Genomic DNA, 14,838 nt, shown 5'->3' on the forward strand with positions numbered 1-14,838 from the left:
GTCAACTTTTCAAACAAATGTTCCTTCCTTGCCACAGAAGATCCTCATGTCAACTTTTCAAACAAATGTTCCTTCCTTGCCACAGAAGATCCTCATTGTTAAACCTAGCCCTTAAGAGAAAGTGACACCTAGTGGTTGAACTGGGGATATTACATTAATTGTTCCTCATTTTCAGAGGTCTCCATTTCAACACAACCCTGCAGGTGCAGTTTTGAAGAACAAAGTAGTCCAGACAGCAAATTAGAACGTTTAAGGTATTACATCTTTTAATTTCTGCAAAACAAAGACTGAATACAGACAGGTCTGGACTCAGGCAAAGGAACCTTGCAGTCAACTCTCCATGCAGCGTGCATGTTATGTTGCACATGAGAACCAACCCAACACCGTGTCAGTAATGGAATGTTCCATTTCCCATTGTTCACACATCTACCAGTCCAATATTTAAAACTCAGTGCAACAGGGTACTGTTTTTTTCCAGATGCGTTGCCCACCATTAACTATTACATACAGCTTGTACAACAAATGAACCGCATTTCTAGAATTAAGACTTTTTATACCATAAAGGACACTGACCAGGTTACCCATTTAAAAAGGGCAAATAAACATGTTCGATTGGAAAAACGTGAGGCTATAAGGGGTAGATTTTAAGTGACATTTAATCCACTTCCTCCATGCGTGACGCATCATCATCTCCCTCTAGAGGTGGGATCTCATCTGGGGCAGGTGCAGAGGTGGGCTCCTCAGGGATCACTTCGTCATCATCGATTCCTGGAGGGGAAGAAGGGACATTAGATCCAGCATACATTTAAATTATAATCAACTAAGATGAACTTAATTCTCCCCCTCCCACAGTTGAGTGCATCCTCACCCAGGCCCAGCTTGATCATCCTGTAGATGCGGTTGGAGTGAGTTTGAGGGTCATCCAGGCTGAAGCCAGAAGAGAGCAGAGCTGTCTCGAAAAGCAGGATTACCAGGTCCTTCACCGCCTTGTCGTTCTTGTCCAGGTCAGCCTTCTGCCTCAGGGTCTCCACAATGGGGTGGTCTGGGTTGATCTCCAGGTGTTTCTTAGCCATCATGTAGCCCATGGTGGAGTTGTCCCTCAGGGCCTGCGCCTTCATGATCCTCTCCATGTTGGCCGTCCAGCCATACGTGCTGGTCACAATGCAGCAGGGCGACGACACCAGCCTGTTTGACACAGTCACCTGGGGAACACCAAGCAGTGTTAGTTCACGTGGTAACAGCATGGGAGATTAGTTTGGCAAGAATCAGTGTAGGCAAGGCTAATTCATATTCAAAAGATGTTTTWAAAAAATTGTCAAAATCCAGTTAAATATCATGCAGGAAAGTCTGGTTAGATTTCACCCAAATAGCACATCCAAAATGTAATCAGAAATGTGCAAATTCTCAAGTCTGAATGATGGGGTCAGTGTTAGAATGTTATCGCCACACGCAATCACCACTTAATGAATGCTGCTTCACAAATTCACAACGCATTCTAGAGTCTCAGGGTAATGCCACACGAACACCTGTGGATAAAAACTACAGCATTCCCACTCAAGTCAATGCCAAAATGATCAGCGTCACAACACACCACGGCAGCCCAACCGGGACAGGACCACCTCAGACTACATGGACTCACCAGGATCAATATTAACTAATGAACTAGGGCACCTGTTCACAACCAGAAATAAAAAGGTAAAACYTCAACGTTTGCACTCTAAAAATAGAGCAAATATCAGAAATGGATTAAATAATTGCAGAAATCATAGGTTGTTCCAGTCACCTACCTTCTCTACTTTCTTGTCCAGGATCTCCTTCATGAGCTTGCAGAGGTTCTCAAACTTTGTCTTGTCCTCATCCATCTTCTTCTTCTCCTCCTCGTCCTCCGGCAGCTCCAGGCCCTCCTTGGTCACGGAGACCAGGGTCTTGCCGTCAAACTCCTTCAGCTGCTGGACACAGTACTCYTCAATGGGCTCCGTCATGTACAGGACCTCAAATCCTCGCTTGCGCACGCGCTCCACAAAGGCAGAGTTGGCCACCTGGTCCTTGCTCTCGCCTAAAAAAAAGTAATGTCAGTCAACTTCTGGGTGATTCACTGTCTGTCGCTGGGTTTGGGGCTCTACTTTATTGGGGCTAAATAGCTTACTAGACCCACCAGTGATGTAATAGATGGACTTCTGGTTGTCCTTCATGCGGGTGAGGTACTCCGTGAGGGAGGTCAGCTCGTCTCCGGACTGAGAACTGTGGTAGCGCAGCAGCTCCGACAGCTTCTTGCGGTTCTGGGAGTCTTCGTGAATGCCCAGCTGTAGAGAAACAATGACCATTAGTGTAATCTGGTAGTCAATGAGGCCATTAGACATTAAACTACTGCCAGMGGAAGTTTTATGCACTAATTTAGCTTATGGAGGTTCAGAAAACTMTGTGGGTCCTGAAGCCAGTCTAAATATTATCAATGGTTCTAAAACACTATAGACTGGATCCTGTTTGGAACGCAGTACAGCAACTAGCCCTACAGGGTATGAGGAGCAAGATCTCACTAATATTGCAATTAAGAAATTGGGCAAACTACATTGCTAGAAAGGAATCTACTCTAGGTAAACCTTTGTTTAATACCCAGTGAGTTACACCTTTGATTCACTGAAGAACACCAAATGACAGCAATTGCAGGAGAGGACAAGTTGAGTTATTAGCAGCAAAACAATTTCAGTTCAAAAGACAATCAGAATTTTTTTTTCTCAAGTTCGTACCCATCTCCTGCCATATGCAATGAGTTACCTTGAGGTTCTTTGAGAAGCCATCATAGAACTTGTTGTAGTTCTCCCTGTCCTCTGCCAGCTCACCGAACAGCTCCATACACTTCTTGACGATGTTCTTGCGGATCACCTTGAGGATCTTGCTCTGCTGCAGCATCTCTCGGGAGATGTTCAGGGGGAGATCCTCAGAGTCTACCACACCACGCACAAAGTCTGCAGGGGGGGGGAAGACAGACATTAATTTCCCTTTRATAGCACTTCAATATAGAAAGAACCTCGGTGTGTGTAAAACAAACTAATATACATCATAAGTAGGCTAAAGAGAACAGACAAGTAGCCAACTATTTCAGAGCAGCATTGTCAGCCCTTGCCATTAGCCTATGAAGAAACCATTCATGAGACAGCGCTGCCCTTGCATTCAGTGGCACTGCAATAGCCTGTGGCCAGGGGTATTTMCACTACAAAAACCACTGAGCATTTAAGAACTTTTCCAATCAAACATGTCCCAGGGGACAAAATGGCAGCCATTTTCTATCTCCAAGGCTGAACGAAAGCCGTGAAGATTGGGTTACTTACTCAGGTACTCTGGGATGAGCTCCTCACAGCTGTCCATGATGAAGACCCTCCTGACATACAGCTTGATGTTGTTCTTCTTCTTCTTGTTCTCAAAGAGGTCGAAGGGTGCACGGCGGGGGATAAAGAGGAGAGCACGGAACTCCAGCTGGCCCTCCACTGAAAAGTGCTGCAGAAGGGAAGACGCAGGAGAGTTACTAAACACAATATACTCACATCACCTTATCCTGTTCTCAGATCTGTGTGCTTATAGCTATTCCCACAGACCAGAGGWGTTGGCTACACAGCACAAACAGATCTGGGACCAGGCCARCATCTGGGCAACCAAAGGAAACCATTTTGAATGCGCCGCAATTTCTAAATTTCAATGTTCGTACCTTGACAGCCAGGTGTTCCTCCCAGTCGTTGGTCAGGCTCTTGTAGAACTCTCCGTACTCCTCCATGGTGATGTCATCAGGGTTTCTGGTCCAAATGGGCTTGGTCTTGTTCAGCTCCTCCTGGTCAATGTACTTCTCCTTGATCTTCTTGGTCTTTTTCTTGTCCTTGTCTTTGGAGTCCTCCTCGTCATCAGAGCCCACGTCCTCGATCTTGGGCTTGTCCTCTGCCTCTTTCTCCTCTTTCTCTGCCTTCTCTTCCTCCTCYGCCTCATCGTCACTGATCTCCTTTTCACGCTCCTTCTCAACCTGCACAGYAACAAAAGGGGGCAATTTAATTTATGAATCCTTCAATAAAAATATTTTAAAAAATGAACTTTCCCTTACTACAGTATCCTCAACCACACCTACATAAAATGGTCACTAATCACACTTGTCAAATACTTCCATACATATACTCACGAAGAGGGTGATGGGATATCCAATGAACTGAGAGTGCTTCTTGACCACCTCCTTGACCCTCTTCTCCTCAACATACTCCGTCTGGTCCTCCTTCATGTGCAGAATCACCTTAGTTCCACGCAACATGGGCTCCCCTGGAAATGAATTACACCATAGAAATCCATTTGCCRATTTTGTCACCACTACAATACATGTAGTGTAAGAACACCTTTAATCCACTATACTGTCTAAAAACAATGCAGAGGTACACCCCCCCCCCATTGTTCTGTTGTGCGCAACGCCCCCGAACCCAGCTTTCATTGAGTGGGACACATACCAGTGTCGACCTTGACTGTGAAGGAGCCTCCGGCTGAGGACTCCCAGATGTACTGCTCATCATCGTTGTGCTTAGTGATGACAGTCACCCTCTCGGCCACCAGGTAGGCAGAGTAGAAACCCACYCCAAACTGCCCAATCATGGAGATGTCAGCTCCAGCCTAGCAAAGAGGGAAATAACTCATCACGTTCTCTCCCTGCATAGTATTTGAATGCATATTTGTGAATGTTTCTGTAATCCAATTGACATACCTGTAGGGCCTCCATGAAGGCCTTGGTGCCAGACTTCGCGATGGTTCCCAGGTTGTTGATGAGGTCAGCTTTGGTCATGCCAATTCCAGTGTCMATTAGGGTCAGGGTGCGCTCCTCCACGTTGGGGATGACGTCAATRTTCAGTTCCTTGCCGTTGTCCAGCTTGGTGGGGTCCGTCAGACTTTCGTATCTGATTTTGTCCAAAGCCTGAAWGATATTGAACAAAGTAAATGTCAGCATCAAAAATATTGCTAAGTCCAAAGAGGGGTGTTTTATTACATATCCAACATGGGGCCAAACGCCAACCCTCTCACTTACATCAGATGCATTGGAAATCAACTCCCTGAGGAAGATTTCCTTGTTGGAATAAAAGGTGTTGATGATTAGGGACATGAGCTGAGCYATCTCTGCCTGGAAGGCAAAGGTCTCAGCCTCCTCCTCTTGGCGCATTTCTTCAGGCATCTGGGGGCAAAAGCAGCAATGTTATGAAATCTGGAAAACGTCCAAATATAGGAAGTACAGATTTAAATTAAGTCATGCATATTCTAGTGGCGTTAGTAACATGGGGAGTTCATTGCCTTCAGTGCAAATGAGTCATTTAACACCATAGTAGAGTCCTCAAATCTAACGGGTTAAATGGCCATGCCAATCTGACTGCATTATTGACAAAAAAAAGATGCATCAATACAAGAAAAGCCAATTTGAGAATTAACAAGTGTTCTCTACAATCAGTCCCATTTCATGGGGCTCCCGAGTGGCGCAGCAGTCAAAGGCACTGCTTCTCAGCGCCACGACAGACACCCTGGTTCGAATCCAGGTTGCATCACAACCAGCCGTGATCGGGAGTCCCATACGGCGGCGCACATTTGGCCCAGCCTCGTCCACAGCTGGACSGCGTAGGCCGTCATTGTGAATAAGAATTTGCTCTTAACTGACTTGCCTTGRTAAATAAAGGTTACATTTTTTAAAGATGTAAATTCATCGTGATAAACCAACTACCGGAGGTTGAGGAACTAGCAGCCAACATGGCGACATACAGGAGACAATAGACGTTGCCAGCACGTGTTTTATWTAGTCGGTGGAAGGATTTCAGAAAATCCATAAAGAATTCTACTCCAAATTGACTTCCAGAACGTTGACCGAATTTGAACTTGTCCGCACGTGGATATCGAATCGCTAATATCAAGGAAGGTGACGACAATTCCGCAGTGRTAGAAATGCACGAGGAAGTAGCTAATGTTAACTAGCGTACCGTCTCGCGAAGTCATGRTGCCTGTGTCCGCAACGTACTATTAACGTTACTGGAGTCATAAAGGACAAGGTCAACCATTGCATACAATGTTTAACTATATTCAGAAGGTGCATGGCACAACCAATTCCAACTRCAGGGCAGTTCAAATGGCCACTAAATTGACACTACAACAATTTGCAAAGTATCAGAAACCATGCAGGTGTAGCTAGCTAACGTTACCCAGTGCCAGCTAGCTGCATTGGCCAGACGGAAAACGAAAGCTAGCAAATGGCTGCTGAGCAAAACGTTGACAGGATTGGCTATCGAACTAGCTACTGTTATCGACAAGTTCAACGCCGACTTAACTATCTAATGTAAACTTGATAACGTTAAGTCACGTTAACCTCGAAATGTGCTTTTCCAAAAGTTAGCCAATCTAGCTAACTTCAGTTAGCACACACATCGGACAAATCAGACAGAACCAGGCGTGGTAAGACGTGAGTGGGGACTCAAAATTGCCGCAAAATGTGGTTATCGGTTAGATAATTTAGTATATAAMTAAGGAATACGAATTTAATTATATAACTACGTAAAATGTAGCAGACGTTTGTAAACTAGCTACGGTAACGTTAGRTACTGAATCGAACATTCTCGACTGATGGATGCGGGACCAAGCCAGAGATGTGAACGCGTTACGATAGTCAAAATAATACTTCAGTTGAACAGTGATTTGATAAAGCAAACTATGAYTACATGGCTGCGTTTAAGAGTTAAGACGTTCATATATACCTTTATTTGTTCCGTTGACTTCTCTTGAATAAAATGCTGCCAATATCTCAAGTCCCCTCTGCTCTCTGACGCAGGKAAATAGAAAGGGATTTCCTTTTAAAAGACCGATATCTTTATACCCTCTTGTGTGTTTGATTGTGCGGACGTATCCATCCGCAGCTGTGTTGTTGCGGCATCTTTGGGTGCAGCATCTCCAACAATTATGAAGGCACCAAACACTTAAGTTAAATTGCATGTAAATGCTTGTCACGTTAAAATAAATATGAATAACTTCATCGAAGTGATAGTTATTTTTTCCCTTTCTTTCATAATGATGATCTTCATCCATTTCCATCATGAAATAGACTATGAGTTAACCTTGTATCCTCAGTGACATTTTTATTTATATTTGTGTCTTTATGCACTCACAGGGCCCTGCACACTCACTCCATCTGCTCACTCACACCAAACACGCACATACATTTATACTGACTCCACGCACACCCACTTACATACAYGCTGCTGCTATGTTTATCTTATARCCTGATTCCTAGTAACTTTACCCCTATACATATCTACCTCTATCACTCCAGTATCCCTGCACATTGTACATATGGTATTGGAATTGACCCTGTCTATAATACGCCTACTTATTGTGTTCTTCAAATTTGTTATTTCTCGTGTTCTTTTCTCTAGTATTACATTGCTATTGATTATTGCATTGTTGGGTTTTGAGTTTGCAAGAAAGGCATTTAACTGTACTTGTGCATGTGACATTAAAACTTGAGACTTGAATTGCCTCTGCATTCTCAAGCGTGTGGAATATTTTGTAAATGATCAGACATTTCTTTGGAAAAGGCTATTGACTTGATAGGGAAAACATATATAGTTGTTTGAACTGCCGGTTTTTGAGTTTTGATTACATGGCACGATGACAGACTACAGCTTTATTCAAAGCAAATATTTAACATTTAGTTGTGGACACCGTGAATGGGGAAACATATAAGATTTAAAACCATAATGTCACATTTTGTATCAATCGGACAGTGTAGTAAGAAATTGCCACAAATTAAAATGTATACAAATGTGGAAATGATGGGTCTTGTTACTCTCACGGAAGAATATCAGTCAGCTCTTTTGGGTGTACTTCGTTTTTTCCAGCACTTTCCATGAAAAACCCGCCTATAAAGTGACGTCATGTGCGTGTCAAACGCAGTCCTCGCCGCACAGATGTCGCGCCCATTGGTCGCGCCGTAGAGCAGACTACTCGGATTACCACAAATGAGCCACAAACTGTTCAAACACAGACAAATACTATGGTAACCAAATTCTAACATACATGAATACAGGGAGCTATGCCTTTTCTATAATTAAAAGACAACTCATTGCTGAAGGTGACAGACAAAGAATGTCAAGGAAGCAGTGGTGTGGTGGAGGCTATACGCAGGTACAGTATATGCCGTATACTGTACCCACTTTTGTTCAGTGGGCATTGTTAATACTCACTTCTTAATCCACGGATGCGTATCAAAGTAGTGTAGCGGAGGTATATGCCGTSTCAATGATGCATTACAGTCAAAGACAGGCAGAAACTGCTTCTTCAATATAAATCCCCGATCACACTTATAGGTGGGTTGCAACCCTGTCTCTCATTAAGTGTGTACTATTTGTAAAAATCAGCACAATGTTTGTATGCACTAATAGCAGAAATTTATGGCGCATCGAAATCAATAACACCAGATACCTCTGATGCCACGCCCCTTCTGAATCTCTAAACTCGATGCGCCCTGAGTTTGTGCTATAAGTACAAATAAACATAAATGCTTATTTGGTTGAAGCTAGCAATTTTACAGTGAGAACGAGGTGAGTTATTGGACAAMAAATTACAAATAATCTAGTATTCTCTGTATTTCGGCCCGCATAATTCTAAACAATTTATTTCAATCAGTTATGTATATTCGTTCATCTTGTAGACAGGAAGTGATATTTATTCGCCCTGGCCAACAGTCGCTTGTATGCTAACGTTAGCTTTTTGGTTCCCGCCGGTTGTAACCCCAGTGAATATTGGACCTTTTTAGCTAGCTGCTCGCCGTTATTAATTATGTAAAAAGACAATCAATAATATCAATCGTGTAAGCACATGGAAATACTTTTTAGCGATGTTTTAAAGGTATTTATTTCATGATTTAAAAGTGTCTGGCAGTGAGTGATGGACTGTGAAATTCAATCGCCCATGATTCCGTAGCACCGGAACTGACGTTTTATAAATTCTACCGGAACTGACCTTTGTGTTCGTTCTTTTTCTTATATTTTTTWATMTATTTTTTATTAACAACAAATCAAWACAGAAAGTACATAAGGGAACACAAGTATATATAGATTATATATAACGGACAATCGAGCTAGGGGGTACAATATCACATTACAATTACACAAGGACCTTAAGGGACATACATACACTTACWATTCTAACAGGTTTTTTGTTAGTAGAATATTTAACTGTCTTAAAATACAGTTCAATTTCTTTTTGTAGGGTAAGAAAATGTGTTTTTTTGTTAGTAAATTTACATTTGTGTATATGAAATTTGGCCAAAAGAATAATGGAATTAATTACATAAAKATGTTTAAACTTATTTTTATCGTATGTAAAGAATCCAAGCAGTACATCTCTCCACAATAGTGTAGAATCTTCATAAATGTGTTCAATTATAAATCTACTGATGTCTTGCCACAGTTTTCTTACATGTATACAATGCCAAAAAAGATCCAACACTGTTTCTGGGTGGTCATTACAAAAGGAGCAATTTGAGTTGATGTTTTCCTTAAACTTCTTCATATAGTGGTTGGCAGGATAATATTTATGAATAATTTTAAAGGAAACTTCCTTCATTTTGTTAACAAGTAGGTATGTGTGTGGCAACATCCAAACTTTTTTCCAACAGATATTATCAATAAATCCATTCCAATAAGGCATGACATAAGGTATAGATACAACATCCTGCTGAAACAAGGTTCGTATCGCTCTGTTGTTGAATGGACCAAAAGAGAAACAAATCTTTCCTACTGATGAGTCAACAGGGTCAATAGAAGGTAGGCTCTGAGGGTCAGGTCTTGACACGTTCCTGAATAACAGAGCAACACCTGAGGGAATGGCGTCTAAAACAATTGCAAAATCTTTAGGTGTTACAGGGACCTTGTAAAGTGATAAGAATTCCTTATAACTGAGTAAAAGACCCTCTGCATTTACCAGTTGGCTCACCAAAATCAAATCAAGTTTATTTTATATAGCCCTTCGTACATCAGCTAATATCTCGAAGTGCTGATAGGATACCAATAGGATATTATTTCGGAAACCAATATTCTTAAAACAAAGAAGTATTTTTATACAATATATCCCGATTATTCCATATATAATATCTGTGTGGAGAAAAATTGTGTTTATAAATTAAGGACCATGACAAGAAAACCTGCCGATGAAAAGCAGAAAGTTTCACTGGAATTTTGTCAATATTATAATTGCACAACAACATGAAGTTAAGGCCACCAAAAGAAGAGAAGACATGATGAGGAATAAAATTCCAGATAGAAGTGGGTCTTCTTAGGAATTGTTTTATCCAATTGATCTTAAAAGTATTATTTAAAGTAGTAAAGTCCAGAAAATTCAGTCCAKCATTCTCATAAGTGTTCATTACAACAGTTTTCCTAATGTAATGGGTACGGTTTCTCCAAAGAAAGTTGAAAAGCATCTGGTCTATCTCCTTGCTTATTTTACTGTCAAGATATAAAGATAGAGCGCCATATGTTAGTCTAGAGATACCTTCAGCCTTGGTTATTAGGACTCTACCTTTTAAAGATAAGTCCCTCCGTAGCCATTGATTTAGCTTCTTCTGGGTATTTTTAATAAGAGTGTTACAATTTAGTAAGCCTCTAGACTTCTGATCCTTTGTAATGGTTATGCCTAAATATGTAAGTTCTTCTTTTACTGGAATACCATAATATGAAGGTGTCACACAATCTTTGACAGCTATGAGTTCACATTTATTAATGTTAAGGTATAGACCAGACGCTTTGGAAAAGGATTGTATCACATTGARTGATATGGGAATTTGGTTAGCGTCTTTCAGAAAAAGTGTAGTATCATCAGCCAGCTGGCTTATAATAATTTCTTRACCAGCTATGGAAATACCTTGTACAGGACTATTTTTTWAAGAATTTGCAAGAAGTTGGGTGATTAATAAAAACAGATACGGGGAGATAGGACAACCTTGTCTAATTCCTCTCTTTAACTCAAATCTAGGTGAGGTGCCATATTTCAATTTGATAGAGCTGTTACCATTTGCATAGAGAGTCTTAATAGCCTTACAGAAAAAATGCCCAAAGCCAAGTCTCAAGGGAGTGGAAGAGAAACTGATGCTCTACTGTGTCAAATGCTTTATAAAAAAATCAAAAAATAATATGAAGCTATCCTCAGTTATTAGGTCTGAGTAGTCAAGTATGTCTAATCTGACATTGTTAGAAATATGTCTGTTCCTCATGAAGCCAGACTGTGAAAACCCACAGGACGGTAGATGTCCAAGAAGAGGGTTGGGCATGCCTGATCTAATCAAATGGCTACCCAGAATTTTTYCATTGCCCCCCACCCTTTTACGCTGCTGTTACTCTCTGTTATTATCTATGTATAGTCACTTAAATAACTCTACCTACATGTACATATTACCTCAACTAACCGGTGCCCCCTGTATATAGRCTCGCTATTGTTATTTTACTGCTGCTCTTTAAGTATTTGTTACTTTTATTTCTTACTTTTTTTAGGTATTTTTATTAAAACTGCATTGTTGGTTAAGGGCTTGTAAGTAAGCATTTTACATTAAGGTCTACACCTGTTGTATTCGGCGCAAAATTTGATTTTGAAGAGTGAGATCTCCCTTGGGGGATTTCTTAATAGACTTATCAAGGCTATTAAGAAATCGTTACACTACTCCCTCGGTTCAGAAAACATAACCTGTGCTTCTCTGTCACAAATCCCTCACGCCTTAATAACAGGACATACTTTTGACCCTCATACACTATCCTACTTCTGCTCATCAGAGTAGCAAATGGTAGGAGGGGATATTGACCTGAGGTAGGCTTGACGCCAGGTTGCTTGACCCAAAGGAAATCACACTACACACAACAACCCCAAGAGAATAAGAGCCTCATCAAGACTAGCATCGTTCACCTGGTCAGGCAGCATGACTACCTTGTTAGGACATTTCTAACTAGTACTAAATGCAGTTGCAAAATACTGACCAATTTTAGCTGGCTTCATTTCAATTTCATTTCAATGTGGGATTTCATTTCYATGTGGGATTAAATACAAAGTGGTGCTATAAAACTTTCAAATCCTTAGACCGATTGACTGTAAACTAAGCTTCTGTCTTGCAGGCATGAACAACTGAGAAAGAGGACAAGTACATTAGAGTGTCTTGTTTGAGAAACAGACGCGTCACAAGTCCTCAACTGGCAGCTTCATTAAATAGTACCCGCAAAACACCAGTCTCAATGTCACGTTCGTTTAGAGATGGATTGGACCYAGGTGCAGCYTTGTAGGCGTACATTTTACTTTTATTTAAATGACACCGYTCTGCCGACCGTCGCTGGAGGCTCTGGACTGCAGACCGTCGCTGGAGACTCTGGACTGCAGACCGTCGCTGGAGACTCTGGACCTTGGATCGTCTCTGGAGGCTCTGGGCCATGGATCATCACTGGAGGCTCCGGTCATGGATCATCACTGGAGGCTCGGGCCATGGATCATCACTGGAGGCTCCGGGCCATGGATCATCACTGGAGGCTTCGGGCCATGGATCATCACTGGAGCTCCGGGCCATGGATCATCACTGGAGGCTCCGGGCCATGGATCATCACTGGAGGCTTCGGGCCTGATCATCACTGGAGGCTCCGGCCATGGATCATCACTGGAGGCTTCGGCCATGGCATCACTGGAGGCTCCGGGCCATGGATCATCACGGAGGCTCCGGGCCATGGATCATCACTGGAGGCTTCGGGCCATGGATTATCACTGGAGACTCGTGATTGGAGCAGGCACAGGACGTACCAGGCTGGAGACACGCACTGGAGGCGGGTGCATGGAGCTGGCACAGGATATAATGGGCCGTGGAGGCGCACTGGAGGTCTGGAGCGTAGAGCTGGCACAATGCGTCCTGGACAAAGGACCACCTTCGCATGGCAAGTGCGGGAGCTGGCACAGGACGCACTGGGCTGTGGAGGCGCACTGGATACACGGTGTGTAGAACCGGCACACATTGTACCGGAACGGTGACACATACCTCAGGGCGAGTGCGTGGAGAGAACACAGACGTACCGGACTGGGGGAGCGCACTGAAGGCCAGATGCGTGAAACTGGTGCATATGACAACGGTGTCTTTTATACTGATAACAAGTTCAAACAGGTGCCATTAATACAGGTAACGAGTGGAGGACAGAGGAGCCTCTTAAGAAGAAGTTACAGGTCTGTGAGAGCCAGAAATCTTGCTTGTTTGTAGGTGACCAAATACTTATTTTCACCATAATTGCAAATAAATTCATTAAAAGTCCTACAATGTGATTTTCTGGATTTTTTCACTCATTTTGTCTGTCATAGTTGAAGTGTACCTATGATGAAAATTACAGGCCTCTCTCATCTTTTTAAGTGGGAGAACTTGCACAATTGGTGGCTGACTAAATACTTTTTTGCCCCACTGTATATATATACAGTGGGGAGAACAAGTATTTGATACACTGCTGATTTTGCAGGTTTTCCTACTTACAAAGCATGTAGAGGTCTGTAATTTTTATCATAGTACACTTCAAACTGTGAGAGACGGAATCTAAAACAAAAATCCAGAAAATCACATTGTATGATTTTTAAGTAATTAATTTGCATTTTATTGCATGACATAAGTATTTGATCACCTACCAACCAGTAAGAATTCCGGCTCTCACAGACCTGTTAGTTTTTCTTTAGAAGCCCTCCTGTTCTCCACTTCGATTACCTGTATTAACTGCACCTGTTGAAACTCTACCTGTTAAAAGACACCTGTCCACACACTCAATCAAACAGACTCCAACCTCATCCACAATGGCCAAGACCAGAGAGCTGTGTAAGGACATCAGGATATAAATTGTAGACCTGTACAAGGCTGGGATGGGCTACAGGACAATAGCCAAGCAGCTTGGTGAGAAGGCAACAAACTGTTGGCACACAATTATTAGCAAAATGAAGAAGTTCAAGAGGGACTCAATCACCCTCGGTCTGGGGCTCCATGCAAGACTTCACCTCGTGGGGCATCAATGATCATGAGAATGTGAGGATCAGCCCAGAACTACACGCAGGACCTCGTCAATGACCTGAAGAGAGCTGGGACCACAGTCTCAAAGAAAACCATTAGTAACACACTACGCCGTCATGGATTAAAATCCTGCAGCGCACGCAAGGTCCCCCTGCTCAAGCCAGCGCATGTCCAGGCCGTCTGAAGTTTGCCAATGACATTCTGGATGATCCAGAGGAGGAATGGAAGAAGGTCATGTGGTCTGATGAGACCAAAAATAGAGCTTTTTGCTCTAAACTTGTTTGAGAATAGAAAGGAGAGTACAACCCAAGAACACCATCCCAACCGTGAAGCATGGAGGTGGAAACATCATTCTTTGGGGATGCTTTTCTGCAAAGGGGACAGGACGACTGCACCGTATTGAGGGGAGGATGGATGGGGCCATGTATCGCGAGATCTTGACCAACAACCTCCTTCCCTCAGTAAGAGCATTGAAGATGGGTCGTGGCTGGGTCTTCCAGCATGACAACGACCCGAAACCACACAGCCAGGGCACACTAAGGAGTGGCTCCGTAAGAAGCATCTCAAGGTCCTGGAGTGGCCTAGCCAGTCTCCAGACCTGAACCCAATAGAAAATCTTTGGAGGGAGCGAAAGTCCGTATTGCCCAGCGACAGCCCCGAAACCTGAAGGATCTGGAGAAGGTCTGTATGGGGAGTGGGCCAAAATCCCTGCTGCAGTGTGTGCAAACTGGCAAGAACTACAGGAAACGTATGATCTCTGTAATTGCAAACTAAGGTTTCTG

General features: G+C 42.7%; 1 protein-coding gene across 1 annotated transcript; it reads right to left on the minus strand.

Moving 5' to 3' along the window:
* Positions 1–244: 244 nt before the first annotated feature.
* hsp90ab1 (heat shock protein 90, alpha (cytosolic), class B member 1) lies at positions 245–6,882 on the minus strand. Its single transcript, XM_023974423.2, has 12 exons — positions 6,750–6,882; positions 5,048–5,191; positions 4,730–4,936; positions 4,479–4,638; positions 4,163–4,296; positions 3,704–4,009; positions 3,330–3,495; positions 2,776–2,966; positions 2,156–2,303; positions 1,788–2,056; positions 869–1,202; positions 245–768 (listed from the first exon to the last, which is right to left on the minus strand). Exons 2-12 carry the CDS (start codon positions 5,189–5,191, stop codon positions 656–658), a joined length of 2,172 nt encoding a protein of 723 aa, XP_023830191.1. The 5' UTR covers positions 6,750–6,882; the 3' UTR covers positions 245–655.
* Positions 6,883–14,838: the final 7,956 nt, after the last annotated feature.

The sequence above is a fragment of the Salvelinus sp. IW2-2015 genome, linkage group LG28 (assembly GCF_002910315.2).
Source record: "Salvelinus sp. IW2-2015 linkage group LG28, ASM291031v2, whole genome shotgun sequence".
Lineage (NCBI taxonomy): Eukaryota > Metazoa > Chordata > Actinopteri > Salmoniformes > Salmonidae > Salvelinus > Salvelinus sp. IW2-2015.